This window comes from Monodon monoceros, unplaced genomic scaffold, assembly GCF_005190385.1.
Source record: "Monodon monoceros isolate NGI ecotype Baffin Bay Population unplaced genomic scaffold, NGI_Narwhal_1 Super_Scaffold_21, whole genome shotgun sequence".
NCBI lineage: Eukaryota > Metazoa > Chordata > Mammalia > Artiodactyla > Monodontidae > Monodon > Monodon monoceros.
The window spans coordinates 172351666-172371885 of NW_021703778.1; the positions used below are offsets into that span (position 1 = coordinate 172351666).

At 39.8% G+C, this 20220-nt stretch overlaps 1 protein-coding gene across 7 annotated transcripts in view; it reads left to right on the plus strand.

Moving 5' to 3' along the window:
* Positions 1-20220, plus strand: part of MARK3 (microtubule affinity regulating kinase 3) — a 108297-nt gene that overhangs the window by 65523 nt on the left and 22554 nt on the right. For 4 of the 7 annotated variants that reach the window (XM_029239638.1, XM_029239640.1, XM_029239639.1 and 1 more), the window contains exons 4-12: positions 772-820; positions 2780-2845; positions 7534-7604; positions 11926-11982; positions 14522-14758; positions 14918-15037; positions 15278-15377; positions 15695-15807; positions 16300-16453. In XM_029239638.1, coding sequence (XP_029095471.1) covers positions 772-820; positions 2780-2845; positions 7534-7604; positions 11926-11982; positions 14522-14758; positions 14918-15037; positions 15278-15377; positions 15695-15807; positions 16300-16453 — 967 coding nt within the window. The remainder of the gene's footprint in view (positions 1-771; positions 821-2779; positions 2846-7533; positions 7605-11925; positions 11983-14521; positions 14759-14917; positions 15038-15277; positions 15378-15694; positions 15808-16299; positions 16454-20220) is intronic. The other 3 variants (XM_029239641.1, XM_029239643.1, XM_029239644.1) reach the window with 1 other exon arrangement.

Below are 20220 nucleotides of genomic sequence, written 5' to 3' on the forward strand. Positions count from 1 at the left end.
AGGGAGAGCCCCAACTTCCTTTTCCCATAGCCAGCTGCTGCTCGTTTCCCAAACCACGTTCCAGCCTTGCCTCCTGTAGGCTGTATAGTATACTGGGTGCTGGGAGACTAGTTCTGGCCATATTCCCCATGAAAAGATAGTAGGACCTTGGAAGATCTTTTCCTCTCTTTTTCTGGTTTCCATTTGTTTGCAGGAGGGTTGTATAAGATGACCTGTAAAATTCTGTTATTTTCTGAAATCTCATATTAGCCCAGGCCCTAATGCTGTGACCTGCCTCTGAACTCACAGCAGGTGTTTGTGCAACAGTTTACTATTTCCCCTTATTCTGTGTGATGGGTAGTCAGCTTGAAGTGGTTTTATTCAAAATCTTCTTATAGAATTACTTGGAATTATCATGATGCAGTTCATTGTGACTATACAAGTTTTGATTTGCGGAATTAGAACCCCTAGGTAGTTACTGAATCACAGTAAGTCTAATCACAAACTATTCCTGTTTAAATCTGATGTCTGTGTTCAAGATAGCAAAATATGATTCAGAGTATAATTCACAATAGCAAAATATCATCCTCTTCTGGGATAAAATTAAAGTATTTAGTATTAGGTAACAAAACGACTTCATAATTACCCTGGATTTCCATTTCTTAGATGTGGACTACGAAGCATTATCAGTGAATCAATTATCTAAGAGAAAATTTATATTGCAACCATGGAATATAAATATAATGTTTAATAACCTGTATTGGGGGAATTGTGTGTGTGTTTGTTTTTTAGCTCTTCAGAGAAGTAAGAATAATGAAGATTTTAAATCATCCAAACATAGGTACTTTCTGCTTTCTTAAATACTTTTGGGTCTAAATGCATTCTTGAAAGTATGTCATAAAGCTAAACGTATATTCCAGGAGTGACAGGAAATTTCTTCCCTTCTCCCAGCCCAGGTACACTTTTAGAATATATATGTGTATATATATTGATCATTTTTGTTAACTTTTTGAAATTACTAAAGATAGGTTAAAAGATTAATGTAAAGCTTTAATTCAGTAGAAACATATGTAATCAGATTATAATTTTCTAATTTTTAATATATTAGAAAATGTCATAATTGTACTTAATTTATAGATAGAGAAGAGGGAATTATAGTAAGTTAGAGTTACGATTTTCAAAGGTGTAAAACTTTCTGCTCTAGCTGTGTTCCTAAGAAAATACTGGTATATTGAATCATATTTTGAAAGCAATAGGGAACTAGCTAGCCAACTCTGGATTTCAAATTCCAACTTCCCACCAAAAAAATACTGCCAAGAACTAGCTAACTTAAACCTTTTTGTTTTGTTTTTTAATTACTTACGTTGTACCCTGATTAGAGTTCTCTATACTTACTACTAAATGACATCTTTGAAAATATAAATTTCTAAAAATTTAAATTCCCATTGGATTAAAATAGTTTACGCAGAAGAGCCAGTATTTGCATTGGAATTTTATTTTATTTTATTTTATTTTATTTTATTTTATTTTATTTTATTTTTTTGGCCGGGCCACGTGGTTTGTATGATCTTAGTTCCCTGACCAGGGATCGAACCCCAGCCCCCTGCAGTGGAAGCTAGGAGTCCTAACCACTGGACTGCCAGGGAATTCCCCTTGCATTGGAATTTTAGAAAGCTGTTATTTATATGTTGATGGTTTACCAGCATATATGCCTTAAATTTCTTTAAATAATTTTTCTTAACAGCCTGAACATATATCATCTTAAAAATGATATGATACTTTTATTCACCAGTTCGACAAACACATCCAATACTGTGTAAGGTACTTTATTTGATCTAATACTCTGTGTTAAAGCATCAGAAAATAACCCACAATATAAGAGATTAGCATTCTCCCTCGCTGCTCCCTTTTTTGCTAAATTTAATTGTAACGTATGTATTACCAAAGTAGATACAGGAGATAGTGATCTGATAGCTTGAGAGAGTAACTTCAGTTTCATTTAAAACTTTTATATTTCTGATTGATTTGTTATGGTTTTATGAATTAGCAGTAATAGAAATATTATTTGTATCTGTAACAAGAGACTGCTATAGTAGTCACACTGACCCATTGAAAATAATTCTTTTTGAAAAGTTCTTTTCAATTATTTATAGTATAATCCCTTCTACTTTGCCATCTCTGGCTTTAGAATAGAAACAAAAGAACCTCCTTAGGAATTCCCTGGCAGTTCAGTGGTTAGGACTCCGCACTCTCACTGCCAGGGGCTCATGTTGGATCCCTGGTCGGGGAGCTAAGATCCTGCATGGCACAGCCAAAATAAATAAATAAAATAAAATAAAATACATCTTTAAGAAAAAGAAAAGAAACAAAAGGACCTTGTTCTCTGAGAATTGTGATGTTTCCCAAGCAACAGAAGTCTCAAGTGGAATTATATGTATCCTTACAGCCATAATGACAAGTGAATGGACTTGCACTTTTAGGAATAGAACAGATATAGACGTAATACAGGAGGATGAAATGAGAGCAGATACACTTCACTAGACTGCTTGAGTGCACCCTGAAGTTACACCGTTTGAGCACCCAGAAACTATGTTTATTTTTATGGAATTCCATGTTTTTATAAAATCTTTTCTGCTGTTGTAATATATTATAAATTTTCCTAAAAGAATTTTTTAGAGGGCCAGCTATTAAAATCTTTAACAGGAAAAAGTTACTTTTTGTAGTTATAGTTTATATGTACATAGTACTGTGCATATGGACATTTGTTTCTTTTTCTCCTGTATCTTCTCCCCTCCCCTAGTGAAGTTATTCGAAGTCATTGAAACTGACAAAACACTCTACCTAATCATGGAGTATGCCAGTGGAGGTAAGAAATTTATAAATTGTTTTTCTTTCTTTCTTCCCTTTTAGAAGAATACACAACCACACAGCCCACACGGATAATTGTTAAAGTTTCACTTAACATTCAGAATCATAATACACTAGAATGAGAATCAGGAAGGCTGATTCCTAGCAGTTCTGTGGGTTGCTATTAAGTGTTTCATTATTAGCATCATTAATTGATAATATGCAAATACTTGAATTTTTTTTATTATGGTATAACATAAAATTTACTGTTTTAACCATTTCAGGTGTATAGTTCTGTGGCATTAAGTACATTCACATTGTTAACCATTATCATCATCCATCTTCAGAACTTTTTCATTTTCCCAAAATGAAACTCTGTCTCCATTAAACAGTAACTCCCCATCCTCTCTCCACCCAGCCCCTGGCAACCACCATTCTGCTTTCTTTCTGTATGAATTTGACTACTCTAGGGACCTCATATGAGTGGGATCATACAATATTTGTCCTTTTGTGACTTCCTGTTTCACTTAGCGTAATGTCCTTAAGGTTCATCCATTTAGTAGCCTGTGTCAGAATTTCTTTCTTTATCAAGGTTGAATAATATTCCATTGTGTATATATAGCACATTTTGTTTGTTCCAGTACTTGAATTTTCAAAACTATCAGTGCATTAGCCTATTTGAAATAAATGTGTACTGCATGTTGGATGGATGTCTTTATCAGATTTTTATGTCATTGGTGTCCATCATTTCCCAAGGCCAGAAATGGTGTTCACCGTGTTTATGGTTAGACTTCCCTAAAATAAAGATTAAGGACTGGTAATTATTTGCCTGTAAGGTTGTATACATGTAGACATTTTTATGAAATGAATGTATATCGCTGTTATCTTTTACAAAGATTTTTATTTTAGGGTTATTGTTGGGCTATGCTTGTAGTTTTTGGACTGTGTGTGAGTTTTCATTGTTTGTGAAAGGCAGAAGCTTTCTTGTTTGTCTTTGTATGTTCCCTGTCTCTAGCATAGTGCCTGGCACATAGCAGATACTCAGCAAATAAGAATTGAACTGAATTAATGAAATTATAAACTACTGGAGACATACTCTATTTAACTCTACAGTATAGATTAAATTGTTTTGATTATAGTAGAGTTTTGTTTTGTTAGCACTTTGATCCAGGATGCAGAACCTGGAGACAGAAAGTTGAATCACAGCCTCACTGTGGTGAGTTAACCATTAAATAAAAGATTGTAAACCTGTTGTGGGCAGAGCAGGCACACCCCTGGCACCACTTTTTCATACTCCTAATTCATAATTAGTTGTGTGCTTCATCTTTTAAATGTGTGGTTTGAGAATTTAGTTGGGATTTTCGCAGTTGAGCAGTAGGAAGAGCTGAAGGTTAATTGTAGAACCATAAGTCTATACGGAGTTCGAATGCTATCTACTCATCTTACGGTTCATAATCTTTTCATTTGTGTAGCCACTGCAGTGTACAAGTGCTTTTTTCTCTTACCTGGTCTCCTTTGACTTTCACAATGCCTCGGTGATGTGGCCAGGCAGTGAGCGATGGGCTTTTACCCTTGAGGAATTGGAGGCTGGGAAATCTCACTGTGGTCATGTTGCCAGGCCTGGAGCCCAGCCTTCCGACACCATATAGCCTCTACTGATTGGTCAGTCAGTCACGGCTTTCCGTTCCCATCTATTTTAGGTACCAGGGTCCTAGATGATTGCTCTGTGTAGGAAAAGTCAGAAACATCTGAGAATCTGAGAAGTGTCCATCCAGGAGGAGGATGGACTCCAGAAAAGACAGACATGGAGTCGATCCAGCCAGTGCCTGTCATTGGCAGTGTGACCTCATAAGTTACATGTCTCTGAGCTTCTTACTGGGCACGGGAGCACAGCCCTCCTTTGAGGGCTCAGTGCCGTTGCTCAGCATTATAACAGCACTGATTGGTGGTGGTGGTGGTTTATTGGCTTGGGCCATTTGTTTTAATCAGCTCAACAAAGCACCATCTCCAGGGCAGCTGTTTTATTGTTGATACGTTTGCCATTTTGAACAACAAACGTTTCATTAAATTGGCTACCTAGGGACTTCCCTGGTGGTCCAGTGGGTAAGACTCCGTGCTCCCAATGCAGGGGGCCCAGGTTCCATCCCTGGTCGGGGAACTAGATCCCACATGCGTGCCGCAGCTGAGATTTCGCATGCCGCAACTAAGAGTCTGCATGCCACGACCAAGAAGCCCGCATGCTGCAACTAAGACCCCACGCAGCCTAAATAAATAAATAAAATTTTTAAAAAAATGGTTACCTACTCCTCCCCAGCCTCATATTTTTCAATTTGGTACAATCATGGAATTTTAGAATTGGAAGGAATCTTAGAAGTCATCCAGGGCAATTGCCTAATTTTTACAGATGAACCTAAAGCTCTGAATGGTTTTTCTATGCCAGTGGTTTCATCACTGGTTATAGTGGCAGGACCTGAACTAAAACCAAGGGCTTTCTGAACTGTCCTGTCCAGTGTCCTTTCATCAACCACATGGGCCGTGACCTGGGCAGGGAGAGCCACTGTTTGCAATTTTTTCTCCTAATAAATAATAGCCTTGAGAGGTTTCCAATTCAGCTGCTTAATCTGAGTGTTAATGCATTTTTAATAAGGGGAAAAATAAGCGATCTGGGTTGTATTTCTGGTTTATAACTTAGTGACTGTGAGTTTATGGTTCCAAAATCTCTTAACAGATTTATATTGCATTTGAATTTTAAAATACCTTAAAATTATATTGACAGACTTGGACTTTATCTGTGTGACTCTACAACTACTGGGTTTAATCCATTACGTTTTTCTAAAAAGTCAAAACTGTTCCATATGTTATGCACGCATCTTTGTTTTCACTTTTTAACCACTTGTTTTGACATAGTATATTATTCTGCAAATAGAAAGGTCATTCTCGTAGAAAATACTGACATTTTACTGAGCTGACATTTAATTTTATAATTCATCATAGTTAAATGAATTGTGTAATGTAAATTAACAATAGGTAATTCCTTTTAAAAGATCATTAGGCAGTCAGTGATAACTTGAAAATATTTATACCCATTTATTATTTTAAAATTTATTCAAAGTTAGGGCTAAAAGTTTAAGTCAGAGATATTAATGTACAGTTCAGAATAACCTTTTCCTCAACAATATTTAAGTCCTGAAACTAAGCGTTTTTTAAGTATCAAAATATTTTAGTTAACTGTTGTCACTAAGCTGATGGAAATATTCTTTATTTGTATGAAGTAAATGTGATTTTTTTCCCAAACACATTTTATATCCAGTTTGCTAAATTAGTAGTCTTTGTTGATTTCAGAGGTGTTTCTTTACTCCAAATTGATAAGCAATTGGCAGCACTGATAGGTTCCTTGAAATGTCACTTCTCTTCCCTGAGGAATTAATACTGTGTAAACTACCACCTAGACGTCCACCAGTGAGTTCTATTGGCTTTTCCTTTGCACTGTGTCCTGAATCTCCCCACTTGTCAGCACCACTGCCATTTCCCACTCTAGGCCCGGCCACCCTCTCTCTTGTCCTGAATATTGCGCTCGTCCCAGTCGGTTTCCCGGTCCCTTCCTCAGCCCTAACCCTCTTCTCCCTCTAGCAGCCAGAAGCCAGTCATTTCATATTCTCCTCTGCTTCTCCTCTCACTTAGAAAAGCACCCACAGGACTCTTCTTGTTCTCGCTTCTCCTACCATCTCTGTGCTCGTTCACTACCTCCCTTTTCCCTTGTTCACGCTTCTCCAGCCTTCGTGGCCTCCTTGCTCTTGTCTCTGTCTAGAATCTTTCTCCCAGATAACTAGTGTCCACTCCCTCACAGTAGTCAGCACAATGCTTACACACACAGACACACTTCCTGTTTCTTTCCCCTGACTTTTCTCCACAGTACTTTTTATCATCTTATATACTGTATATTCATTTGTTTGTTTATTATCTGTCTACCCCCTCCTAGAGTGTAAACTCCATGAGGAAAAGGACTTTGCTTTGTTCACTGCTATGTTTCCCCAGAGCCTAGAACGGTTCTCAGCAGTTAGTAGACACTCAATAATTATTTGTTGAATCAATGAGTATATTCAGGAAATGCTTTTTTGTCATGGTCCTATAGTGAAGACATCTTCTTTTAACACAAATCACTTAACCATTTTAACTTTCACTTTTCATTGCCAAGTTTTTATTAAAGCATACTGGAAACATAACCTTTAAAATAAAAGTTTTATAATTTAAACATGAGAATTTAATGTTAAGGTTTATCTTTAGCTTAAAAGATCTTATCTATAAACTTTGCCTATCGTTAAGGCTAAGTTAGTTCAGATTCCACATATTTCTGTTTATTTTCATACCTATATTTTAAAAATTAAAATTAGAGCGGGCTTCCCTGGTGGCTCAGTGGTTGAGAGTCCGCCTGCCGATGCAGGGGACACGGGTTCGTGCCCCGGTCCGGGAAGATCCCACATGCCGTGGAGCAGCTGGGCCCGTGAGCCGTGGTTGCTGAGCCTGCACGTCCGGAGCCTGTGCTCCGCAGTGGGAGAGGCCACAACAGTGAGAGGCCCGCGTACCACAAAATAAATAAATAAAATTTTAAAAATTAGAGCATTGCTAAAAGTGAAACATTTTCAGTTTATGGGAAAGTTAATGCTCAGAAGTAGGGCTTCTGCTTACTTTTATTTCTCTCAATTATAGGTGAAGTGTTTGACTATTTGGTTGCACATGGAAGAATGAAGGAGAAAGAAGCAAGAGCTAAATTTAGACAGGTATGGATTGCTGCACCTTTAATTTATTGATTTAATATGTTTTCTTGCTTAAACCCTAAAGCAAACCAGTGTTTGTCTCTATAAATGTCATAAGGCCCATAGAATGGATCAGGGTTTGGCCATTCAGTTCAACACAACAAAAATTTATTAAGTGCTTTCATGCCTAAGGCACTGTGCTAGAGGCAACCATGGGTTCTAGTTCTAGCTTTGTAATTGAGATTTTAGTCCCACTCTTGTGGGTTTTTTTAGTCCCACTCTTAACCTTAGTTTTTTGAAAGTTGAGCCTTAAAAAACAAGAGCCTTGCAAACACTTGAGATTGCATTAAAGAAAACCATTCCCAAGTTTTAGCAAGAAGTGACACAATCCCAAAATTCATTATTAGTTTTGTCTTATATAAGCCAAAACCAAACAGAACTTAACCTGTGAATTAATGGCTTACCTTTTTGCTTGCTGTACCCCATGGCCTTAAAGAGACACTCATTTTAATAAATAGGTTTTAAGCATAAAGGTGACTTAACTCTCTAATAACAATTACTATTTATTGATTGATCATTACCTGCTAAATATTGGGATAAGTGTTTTACCTACATTAATGTAAATCTTGGAGCAGCCTTGTGAGTAAAGAGTATTATGCCCATTTGCTAAAGATAAGGAAACTGAGGCACAGGAAGACTAAATAATTTGCCCAAAATTTGATGACTGGCAAGTAGGAAACCTACCACTGAGTCAGAGACAGGTCTAAAATTCTTAATCATTATGATGTGGTCTTACTTAGGTTAGGAATCAGCAAACTCTTTCTGTAAAGTGCCAGATAGTAAATATTTTAGGCTTTGTAGGCCATACAGTCTGTTGCAGCTCTTTAACTCTGCTGTAGTAGCACAGAAGCAGCTTAGACAATATGTGAATAAATACACTCATATGATTGTGTCCCAGTGATACTTTATTTGCAAAAACAAAGGGTGGGCCAGATTGAGCCTACAGACCATAATTTACCCACCCCTGATTTAGATAAAGGAAGGAGCAGGTACTTTATTCTAAATTAACGCTGTCCTCCCATAGTTTTAAGTTCTGTATTTAAATGGCAGTATAGCCTCATTTCTCTCAGAACCTTTAAATGTTTGTTTTATTAACATTTAAGGTTGTTAAAGTAGAAGTATAGATAGGAGTCTGTAAGGGTTTCACAGTATTTAGAAAGGCAAGTTTAACCAGTTTTCAAGATTTCTCTTAACAGTTGCCTCTTTTGATTTGCTTAGTCTAGTGTTTACAGTTAAGCAATTACAAATAAGTTTCTTAACTTTTGCTGTTGCTTAAATTTAATTTGATTTAAAAGTACCAATGGGGCTTCCCTGGTGGCGCAGTGGTTGAGAGTCCGCCTGCTGATGCAGGGGACGCGGGTTCGTGCCCCGGTCCGGGAAGATCCCACATGCCGTGGAGCAGCTGGGCCCGTGAGCCATGGTTGCTGGACCTGCGCATCCGGAGCCTGTGCTCCGCAATGGGAGAGGCCACAGCAGTGAGAGGCCCGCGTGCCGCAAAAAAAAAAAAAAAAAAAAGTACCAATGGTACTTTGAATTAAAGCCTGTTAAATATCAAAGTTGAAATTGACTTTGGCCATCATTTAAATTCTCTGATCCTCAGTTTTTCTAGCTATAAAAAGAGGAAGTTATACTTGATTAATTCTGAAATCCTTTCCAGTTCTGATATCATTTTATCCTGTGGTCTACGGAAGGAAGCTCAAATTTCTCTTTATTACAACACAAGTCTGTTTGGCCCTTTCCATAGCTGTACTCTTAATTTTTATAAATTGGCCACCTAAAAGTCAAGATTTTTTTGCCTCATAAAACTGAAATTCCTTTCCACTCGGATGAATCTATCTGACTTGCAAATGTTTATGCAAATATGATTTATTGACTGTGAGGAAAAGGCTCTTGCCAGCCGGCAGCAGCAGGTTTGAGCCTGGACTTTCTCCAGGGAAGCAGTTCAGTGCTTAGACCTGTCCTCTCTTCTTCCATCTCTGCCCATCCCCCAGGTGGGGTCTGACTTGTCAGGGATACTTGGACATTTATCACACATCTTCTTATAATTTCCTGCAGAAATTCTGAAGCATTATTTGAGGGACCTGTTAGTTGGTCCAGGAAAGAGAGTTTATGTACTTGTACAATTGCTGGCTTGATTTACAGTGCTTACAATTAATGTAATCTTTTCTCCTGCCATAGTATTTCCTTAAGTCCACTTACTAAACCTGGAAGGATCAGGCATATTGGTGCTTCCACTTTTCTCTGTTTCTAATTGCCATGCCTTCCAAAAGTTTATGTCATTATTACTCTGATGAAATAAAAAGTTTTCCTATTTATTACAAAGAGAAAGGTATGCCACACACAAGAGTACACTATGCTTGATCTGTTTTCTGTCAAAAATAGGCCCTTCTTTCCATATTCATCAGCAGATGGCTTTCCCTCTTCCCATTTCCTTCCCCACTCTCATCCTTGTTACTGTTTATGCTGTTTTAATTTATGCTGGCTGAGCTCTCATTCTTTTCAAAGAGAGAGAAGCGGTTCCTGGCTCCGTCTTCTTTCCTCAGCTCTTTCTGGGCGGGTTGCTGGTCTTGCTGCCTCTGTTATTTCATGTGTTGCTGGAAGTGAATTAGGCGTGCATTCTTATTTCACCTGGGAAACATCTGGGTTGTCAGCCTTCTTTGGAAATAACTGCTTTTACCTTAAAAGCAGAAAGCAAAAAAGCAATAATTGAAAGTTGAGTACTTTCAGGTTATTGTGGCATCAGGTTAGCTTTGAGCTGTTTGGAGGTAAAAGAAGAGAAATTCTCTTTGAGAAAGGGTAGGACATTGTCAAATCTGGTTCGGAAGCAGAATTTGAAAACAACCTATGAGAGAAATCTCAATATGGGGGCTGGGTTGGGGGGAACAGGGAAAATTTGATCAGGCAGAAGTAAGATAAAATTTACCTATGTCCTTCCTAGGCAATAAACCTGTTACTTTGAGGGAAACAAATCTATCGCTATTTCACTTTCCCAGTTTTCATGCTGACAATATAGAACGGCATAATTGTTAACAGATGCTCTTAAAACTGATATTTTGGCATTGGAATTTGTGTACCTTTAGTTGATTATGAGTGGGCTGGTCTTCTGCATATGCACTTCATATAGTATGAAGCTGCTTAGTGAAGCCTTGATTTTGGCATCATTCCCACCCTAACCCCAGCCCAACTTATCCTTGCTGCTTATTCTGAACCAAAATGGCAACCAATAGAACAGCCCTCTCTGAGTTTTTGTGTCCAGTGCAGTTACATGCATGTTGCTTACAACAAAGTTGATGATGATTTGGAGAAACAAGCAGTATTTTCATTATAACACCAGTTTTGTAGATGTGTAATCATATATATTTAAATACACATATGTAATACCAAAGTAGAGACTAGAGGCAAATGCACCAGAATAACAGAAGATGTCATCTCTATTTGCTGGTTTTAAAAGCATATTCTTGTATGTACTTTTCTGTATTTCCTAAAGTTTTTATAATAAGGATATAAAAGTTTTCTAATTAGACAAGGAGACTTAAAAATTACTAGTAAGTGTGAAATTTCAGTAGAGCAGTTATTTAACAGTGCCAGTCAGGGAATTCCCTGGCAGTCCTGTGTTTGGGACTCTGCACTTTCACTGCCGAGGGCCCAGATTCAATCCCTGCTTGGGGAACTAAGATCCCACAAGCTGCACAGCGCAGCCAAAATAATAATAATAATAACAGCGCTAATCCCAGGAGTAATCAAAAGTTGACTAAATGAAAGCATATCATTTGCTGAGAGTAGGAGGGATTCTTACTGATAAAGCACATAATAGTTTCCATAGTTTGTAGTTCACATACACTACAACATTCATCCTTCCATTTTAAGGAAGAGGAAACTGGTCCTCAGAGAAGTGAAGTCATTTTTGCTGTTCTTGAACCTGCATTAGCCAAAAGGAAGAGAGTGTCGTAGGGACTGGCTGGGGAGAACCAACCTGGATAAACACCCAGCGCGGACAGTCCGTAACTGCTGGCTTGGTTTTGAGTTGACAACGTGGGCATGCAGAAGTTGCACCAGAGCCTTCTGATTCGGGGCAGGGCTCAAGAAGAGACTTTCTAGTTAAAATTAGAAAGAACAGAAGAACAGCCTCACTTAGCTCTTCTTGCACTCACTCTCAATCTCTCCAAATTGAAAAGTTCAAAGCATGAGAAAATTATATTTAGAGATCCACACAGACATTGAAGTGAGTGCTCACTGAGTAGTCTGCACCAGCGATGACTAATAACCTTGCATCTCTCCTGTCCAGATAGTGTCTGCAGTCCAGTACTGCCACCAAAAGCGGATCGTCCACAGAGACCTCAAGGTGAGTCATAGTGCCCTTACTATTGTACACTTTCCTTGTGTGTGCTCAGTTCTCCCAGTGCTCATGACACAAAGGAGGCATAGATTAGACTGTGTTATTAAATTAAACAAAAAAAATCCTAAGGTATATTTTACATTTCAGTTAAGGCAGCTCATAGTTGGTCTCTGGAGAAGAATCATCCTACCACCAAACAGATGGGGGCCTCCAGAAGTGCACGCTCTCACCTGCACAGTGTCCTCAGTGCTGCCTGGCATCCTTTTCTGTTTTTCTAGTCAGCATTCTCTCCTGTTAACAGCAGCGTTATTTAAATGAGACCTACTTCACGGTTCTCCACCTCTGCCCACACTCCTGGCATAGGGTAAGGTTTCCTATTTCACAGAGAAAATAGAAACACCAGGCAGAGACTCCTTTCCCAGCTGCACCTGCATCCACCCTTAACCTTTCAGGATTTCCCTCTTGTTACAGGACAGCGGGGTGCCTCTGCTGTCCCTCCCTCTGTGTTCTGGGTCCTGTGTCCCTCCAGAGGCTGCTTCACTCTGTTTCCTCCCATCTCTCCCTTCTTCATCTGCCCTCTCTCTCTCTCTCTGCTGGCGTGTCACTAGCAGCATGTATAAAAACATGCTCAAGTTTATACCCTCTTTTACCAGAAAACCTCCCCACCCCGATTCCCCTTCCTGGTACACCCTTTTTTTCCTCTTCACCTTCACAGCTGTATTTCTCTAAACATTGTTTAGATTCTCTCTTAACTTGATATTCACTTATTCTCTCTCCTCACATAACTGTTATCAGTTTGCTTGTTCTCTGTTCACCCACCCTTGCTGCATTCACATCCACTCCAGTAGCTGCAGTGGCCACCTATATGCTGATGACCCCCAGATCCATTCCTGCAGCCAGAGCTCTCTTCTAGGATTTAGTGTCCAGCTGACAAAAGGACACCTTCACATCAGCATCCCTCAGGTAGCTCGGGTTCAGCAAGTTCAACACCTAAACTCTTCCTTCCTAAACTTGAATTTTTATTTCTCATTGTGGTGACTGTCCTTCAGTTGCCTCTCTCTCCTTTACTCTGCCGTCCACTCAGACCCCAGGTCTTTTTGCTGCTGTTTCCTGAGTATCACTTGAGTTCACTCTTTTCTGTCCCCACTCACACTCTCCTAGTCCAGACCACCAGCATATCTCGTACCTGATTACTGCACTAGCCTCTTGCCTGGTCTTCCCTGCTTCCAATTTTGCCTCTTTCTTCCATGTCTGTTTCCTACATTGTAACCAGAATGGCCCTTTAAAAACACAAATAAGATTGTCATTTCCCGGGCTTCCCTGGTGGCTCAGTGGTTGAGAGTCCGCCTGCCGATGCAGGGGACGCGGGTTCGTGCCCCGGTCCGGGAAGATCCCACATGCCGCGGAGCGGCTGGGCCCGTGAGCCAAGGCCGCTGAGCCTGCGCGTCCGGAGGCTGTGCTCCGCAACGGGAGAGGCCCGCGGATTGTCATTTCCCGCTTGAATGACTTTTTCAGTGGCTTCCTGTTGCCCTTAGGTTACAAACCCAAACTTCTTGACTGCAAGTCACTTGGCTGGCCCTTTGTAATTCAGACATGGCCACATCCCCAGCTGTGTCTCTCTGCATCTCTCTACCACACACTGCCTTTCAGTTTCTTGAGGAAAACGTGTTCTGTCTCAGCAGGGTTTTCACACTGTTTATTCTGCTTGAAATACCTCTGGTTAACACGCCCACTACTATCAACTAATCTTCCAGGCAGCGGTTTTAGTTTCACCCCCTCTAGGAAGCCGTACCATACCTTTCAGTGCTGGGCCCATGACTCCCCACTTCTCTGTCACAGCAGTTAGGACCAAGAGTGTAGCTGCTTATTTTTCTAAATTGTCAGCTTTTTGAGGGCAGGACCCTGTCTGTCTATATATCCAGACACTAATACAACACCTGGTGTGTAATTGCCACGTGGTAAATGTTTGTTGAAACAAGTGGAAAAGACTGTGATCTCTATCTTGAATGAAGTTTAGGATGCTCCCTCCTCAATGATAGCCATTATGCATCTTACTTAGCAGTGTTTATGAAATGTGGCTCTCCACCTAAAGCAAGTATCTATTTTTTAAAAGCCCCTTATTCTTAAAAAGCTCTTTAAAGATTTTATTGATCGTGGACATTTGCTGTATGATTAGTGCTAGAATCAGTCTTTACAGTCGGGCCTCCATATCCCCGGGTTCTGCATCTGTGGCTAAGGAGGGCTGGCTGTACTATACTGTTTTGTATGACGATGGATTATGGTATCCACAGGGGGTCCTAGAACCAGTCCCCTAAGAAGACTGAGGGATGACTACACCTCATATCTGTTACTGGTTATTAATGCTGAAAAATGAGGAATTCTGATTTAGCTCCTATTTTTTTTCTCTAGAAAGAATGTTCTCTTATTCATTAGGATATATTAACTTTACATCATTACAAAAAGCTTTTGTGAAATGCCTGATTCTATCACAGTTCTGATTATATTTTGGTTAAATTTCATTTTTGTCTTGGTGTTTTCCCTCTAGGCTGAAAATCTATTGTTAGATGCTGATATGAACATTAAAATAGCTGACTTTGGTTTTAGCAATGAATTTACTGTTGGCAGTAAACTGGATACGTTTTGTGGCAGTCCTCCGTATGCAGCCCCAGAGCTCTTCCAGGGCAAGAAATACGACGGGCCGGAAGTGGACGTGTGGAGCCTCGGCGTCATTCTTTACACTCTAGTCAGCGGGTCACTCCCCTTTGATGGACAGAACCTAAAGGTATAAGAAGTGGTTGCATCCACGTTCTTCAGAAAGCTAAAAGGATTTTATAAAATGATAAGAGTGAATGTGTTACTGTTGTTTCAGTGGGGTTCTTTGAGTTCTTTTTTAACCTAAAAGTTGACTCACTAGTTTTCTTTCCTCTCTACCTCCCCAAAGGAACTGAGAGAGAGAGTATTAAGAGGGAAATACAGAATCCCTTTCTACATGTCCACAGACTGTGAAAACCTTCTCAAACGTTTCCTGGTGCTAAATCCAATAAAACGAGGCACTCTAGAGGTAATCTCATAAGTGGAAATAAGGAACAACTTTGGAGCGTCTTTAAAGTATTTTTAGAACTTTGCTTGGTTTGTATGACGTATTGAATACTATCCTGGGGTTTTTTAAGTAACATTGAGACATTTTTTAAAAGTTATCCTTTGAGCCATAATCGATGAAATGTTGAAAATAAACTTTCCTAAGTATTGTGATTATCAGAATGTTTCATTTTATGCTGCTAATGAACAGTTCACCTTTCAGCAAATCATGAAGGACAGATGGATCAATGCAGGGCATGAGGAAGATGAACTAAAACCATTTGTTGAACCAGAACTGGACATCTCAGACCAGAAAAGAATAGGTAATTATTCTGTGCCTGCATGTTGGTGTGTGTACAAGTAACATATTTCTGTTTTGATTCATATGTGTGTGCCTAAAATGGGGATAATGGGAAGTTAAGTATAAGTTACATGAATCAGCTTATATGTTTTGTCATATTTAGGAACTTATCTGCAGTTTCCTGTAATAGCACTCAGTAACTCAGAAATAAGCCAACTGCCCGTTTATGTTAGAAAATGTGTGATCTTTTGGGTCAAATAAAGGAAATTATTTTACCCTGTAACATAATGATTTCTTAACCAAACGAAACACATAAACTATATTATACCCTTCTTTTAGATATTATGGTGGGAATGGGATATTCACAAGACGAAATTCAAGAATCTCTTAGTAAGATGAAATATGATGAAATCACAGCTACATACTTGTTGTTGGGGAGAAAATCTTCAGAGGTAAGAATAATCAGATAAAAACCTACAATATCCTTTTTGTGAATTATTAGCTCGTGTAAACTTAGTTTTTTTTAGTGTGTATAACATTTGATAATATTTTTAAATTTACCTTCAAATAACTTATCTAAGTCCTATGACTATTATGAGATGCTATTTTAACTTTAAGATAACCTTTAATAATTTGGCTTCCATTAGGTTAACCTATAGTCATTAGTAGTTTTTAAATAATGTAAAGTATCAGATGAAATAAATAGACCGTTTTAAGTTTTTTGAAAAAGCCTGGAAAGAAGAACGTAAATATTTATCCTTGTGTGAGTTTTTCCAGCAGTCAGAAAAATACTTTTGCCTGAGTTTAGGGTTGTCATTTTTGTACACTGATTCTTCTCTCTCAGTGAACTACTTATGAGAGGTTTGTGTATTGTAAGTTTAGTTTCATAATAAACCATTTGGGCTCGTGTTGTGGTTTGCTCTGTTTTTCTCATTTTCTCTTAGCTGGATGCTAGTGATTCCAGTTCTAGCAGCAATCTTTCACTTGCTAAGGTTAGGCCAAGCAGTGACCTCAACAACAGTACTGGCCAGTCTCCTCACCACAAAGTCCAGAGAAGTGTTTCTTCAAGCCAGAAGCAGAGGCGGTACAGTGACCATGGTAAGTTTGAGACCATTCCAGTGTGTTTTCTCAGAGTCTCCCATTAACCAAGAGGCCTCCTAACACTGGGAAGCATCCTTTTGCTTATGGACTACTGGGGTTGGATTTGCTTGATTTCCCTTCTTGACATTTCTTTCAAAGCAGTCCTGCAGGTCCTGGCATATTTATCTCAAGGCTCTGATCGCCTTGGTACACTCAGTAAGCTGTTTTTTGTTTTTTGGGTTTTTTTTTAATTAATTAATTTATTTATGGCTGCGTTGGGTCTTCGTTGTTGCACGCGGGCTTTGTCTAGTTGCATCGAGTGGTGGCTTCTCTTTGTTGCGGAGCACGGGCTCTAGGAGCACGAGCGTCTGTAGTTGTGGCTCGCAGGCTGTAGGGCACAGGCTCAGTAGTTATGGCACACAGGTTTAGTTGCTCCGCAGCATGTGGGATCTTTCCAGACCAGGGATGGAAACCATGTCCGCTGCATTGGCAGGCGGACTCTTAAACCACTGCGCCACTGGGGAAGCCCCTCAGTAGGCTTTTATTGGGTAAGGCCTGGCTCGGTAGAAGCCTGAGCCACATGTGACTGTTGAGCACTTGAACTGTGGAAATGATTTTCAGTTTTGTCTCAGTTAAATTTATAAAGCCCTGTGCAGCCAGTGGCTACCACATTGGACAGCACAGCCCTGGAAAATGTATAGTATCCCAGTTTTGCCTTAATTGGTTTAAATTTTTGACCTGTGTCTTTCTCAGCCACACTCTAGCTGTTGTTGTGTCTAACCACCCTCACTCTTAAAAGTTTTCACCATAGAAGTGAATATTTCATGAGACTTAAGACCCTAAAGGATATGCTTACCAAACTTGACAGTTATTCTACCTTCAAGCCAGCCCCATTTGTTGGAATCCAGAGACTCTAGTAGGTGTGTGTTTATTCACATATTATTATTTCCTTTAATTCCAGCGTGCAGGAACCGAATTTATGTTGGCCTGGTCCTAACTTTTAAAAATACATCCTCACATGGAACACCCGTTCATCTCTTTGTTCAGTTCATTTCCCTTCTCTGGACTTTGTCCACCTCCATTCTTTCACCTTGAGATGTGGCACTTAGAATTGCACAGAGTATTCCAGGTGTCTGTAGCTTTGGTTTTGTACCGAAAGTGATGACACTTGGGTTTCCATTTCTCTCCCTGCTGCTGCTGCCTCTCTCTGTGGTTTGGGCCAAAGCAGCACATTGTACTGACACTGTCAGTAAACTGTCTATATGTCTGCTATTTTCTAGGGTGTAACTGAGAGCTCAGAACCTGTCTGATGCCAGGATTTGTGCAGGTGGCATTTGTAAACCAAGTGTTGATATGGGTCTCTGTCTCTCGTGTTCATATTAGTTGCTTACAAGGAGGGGTTTTCCGTGTACTGCAGAGCAATTAGCAAAATGCCTACGTGTTGCTCTAAATCAACCAGTTTAAAGGGAATTGTTCCTAGATCCTGGAAGAAACCCGGTGGTGGAGTTTTCTCATGTCCCTTTCCCCAGCTCAGAAAATTTTAGAGATAAAAAGAGGTCACCAAACCCCCATATTAGCAATAAGGAAATAGGGCAGGAGAGCTCACCAGGTCTTCTGAGGTTAAATAGAAGTGGGAACGCCTGAGACAGACCCAGGATTCCTGGCCCCTGGTCCTATGGCTGTGTCCACTAACCCGCCCATTACCTCTTATAGTAGTGCTTTTATAATAATAATCATCCTTCTTTCTTGGAGCCTCTGATATTAAAAAGAAGTTCACAAAAGAATATTTCCAGAAATTCTGTATATAGAAAATCACTGACCCAATTCCACATTCTTTGGGGATGAAGATAGTGGTCGGCAAAAAAAAAAGATTTGATTATGCCTCTGGCACTGTTCATTTAAGTGCTGAAAATGAGATAGGTTCCAAATAATGAAATCTAGTAAAGCACATCCACTTGGTACCAAGTGAAGGCAGACAAGCCTGTAGACGGACCAACTTTTAGCTTGCCCTCCCACCCCATCTCATCTCTCCTCTTATTCCCTACCTCTGGATGCCAATGATTTTTATCTGCCTGCTTCTGTAAAATCATAACTTAATTTTTATTTGTGTTTCTTAATTTCGGTCCCATGTATGAACCCCCCTGTATGTATGTACATTTTTTTCTAGGAAGGGTGATCTTCATCAGATTTTCAAGGGGTTCTTTTATTTAAAAAAAGAAAAAGAAAAGAGAGTGAAGAATCACTGTTCTGTTAACCGGTCAGTGGTATTGGGGAGGTTGGTAGTGGTCAGGAAAAAAAATAAATTTGCATCCATTTCTCACATCTTATACAAGGTTGGATTCCAATTGGAATAAAGGTGTAAATATAAAAAAAAGAAACTGGGACTTCCCTGGTGGTCCAGCAGTAAAGAATCTGCCTTCCAGTGCAGGGGACTCGGGTTTGATCCCTGGTCTGGGAACTAAGATCCCACATGCTGCAGGGCAACTAAGCCCGCATGCTACAACAACTGAGCCCACGTGCCTCAACTAGAGTGCGCTTGTGCCTGCGTGCCAACGTGCTCTGGAGCCCGCACGCCGCAACAAAAGATCCTGCATGCTGTAACGAAGATCCCACGAGCCACAACTAAGACCCAACGCAGCCTAAAATAAAATACAAAATATATTAATTAAATAAATAAAAATTATTTTTTAAAAAAATCATATTTTGGGGAATTCCCTGGCGGTCCAGTGGTTAATTAGGACTCTAAGCACTTTCACTGTCGTGGCCTGGGTCCACTCCCTGGTCAGGGAACTAAGATCCTGCAAGCTGTGCGGTGTGGCCCAAAAGTAAAAAAAGAAGAAGAAAAACCACATTTTTGCGTGATATATCCACACTACGGAGCACTACTCAGCAATAAAAAGGAACAAATTGGGCTTCCCTGGTGGCGCAGTGGTTGAGAGTCCGCCTGCCGATGCAGGGGACGCGGGTTCGTGCCCCGGTCCGGGAGGATCCCACATGCTGCGGAGCGGCTGGGCCCATGAGCCATGGCCGCCGAGCCTGCGCATCCGGAGCCTGTGCTCCGCAACGGGAGAGGCCACAGCAGTGAGAGGCCTGCGTACCGCAAAAAAAAAAAAAAAAAAAACAAATTATTGATAAATACAACAATTTGGATGGATCTCAAGGGAATTGTGCTGAGTGGGGGGAGACAATCTCAAAAGGTTACATTGACTCCATTCACATAACATTCTTGAAATGACAGAATTACAGAGATGAGAACAGATTGGCGGTTGCCAGGATTTAGGGAAGGGACTTGAGGTGGAAGATAGGTGGCTGTGGCTGTGTTAGGGTCGCCCACAAGGTCCTTGAGATAGAACTGTTCTTCGTCTTGACTGGTGGTGATCCCATGAATCTGCACATGTGATTAAAGTGTGTAGAGCTGAATACACACACACATAACACACAGTGCAAGTAAAACAGGAGCAGTCTGAATGAATGAGGTCAGCGGGTTGTATCAATAGCTGTTCCATGCACAGTCTCAAATCCTAAAATGAAAAAAAATCTTTTAATTTTCTAAATAATAGATTTAGAAATAATAAATGTTTCAGAACAAATGGGTAGTAACCCTAAAGATTCAGAATGTCATTAGATGTATCATGATATTGAGAGGAAAGAGAAGTATTAAGGGTAGTATCACGCTATACTTGGTTGATTCTTTGTTTTATATGTTAAAATTGCCAAACCGAGAACTTGAGTGTTCTCCCATAAATCAAATCTTTGTTTACTTTTAATTCAGTTCCAAATAGAAT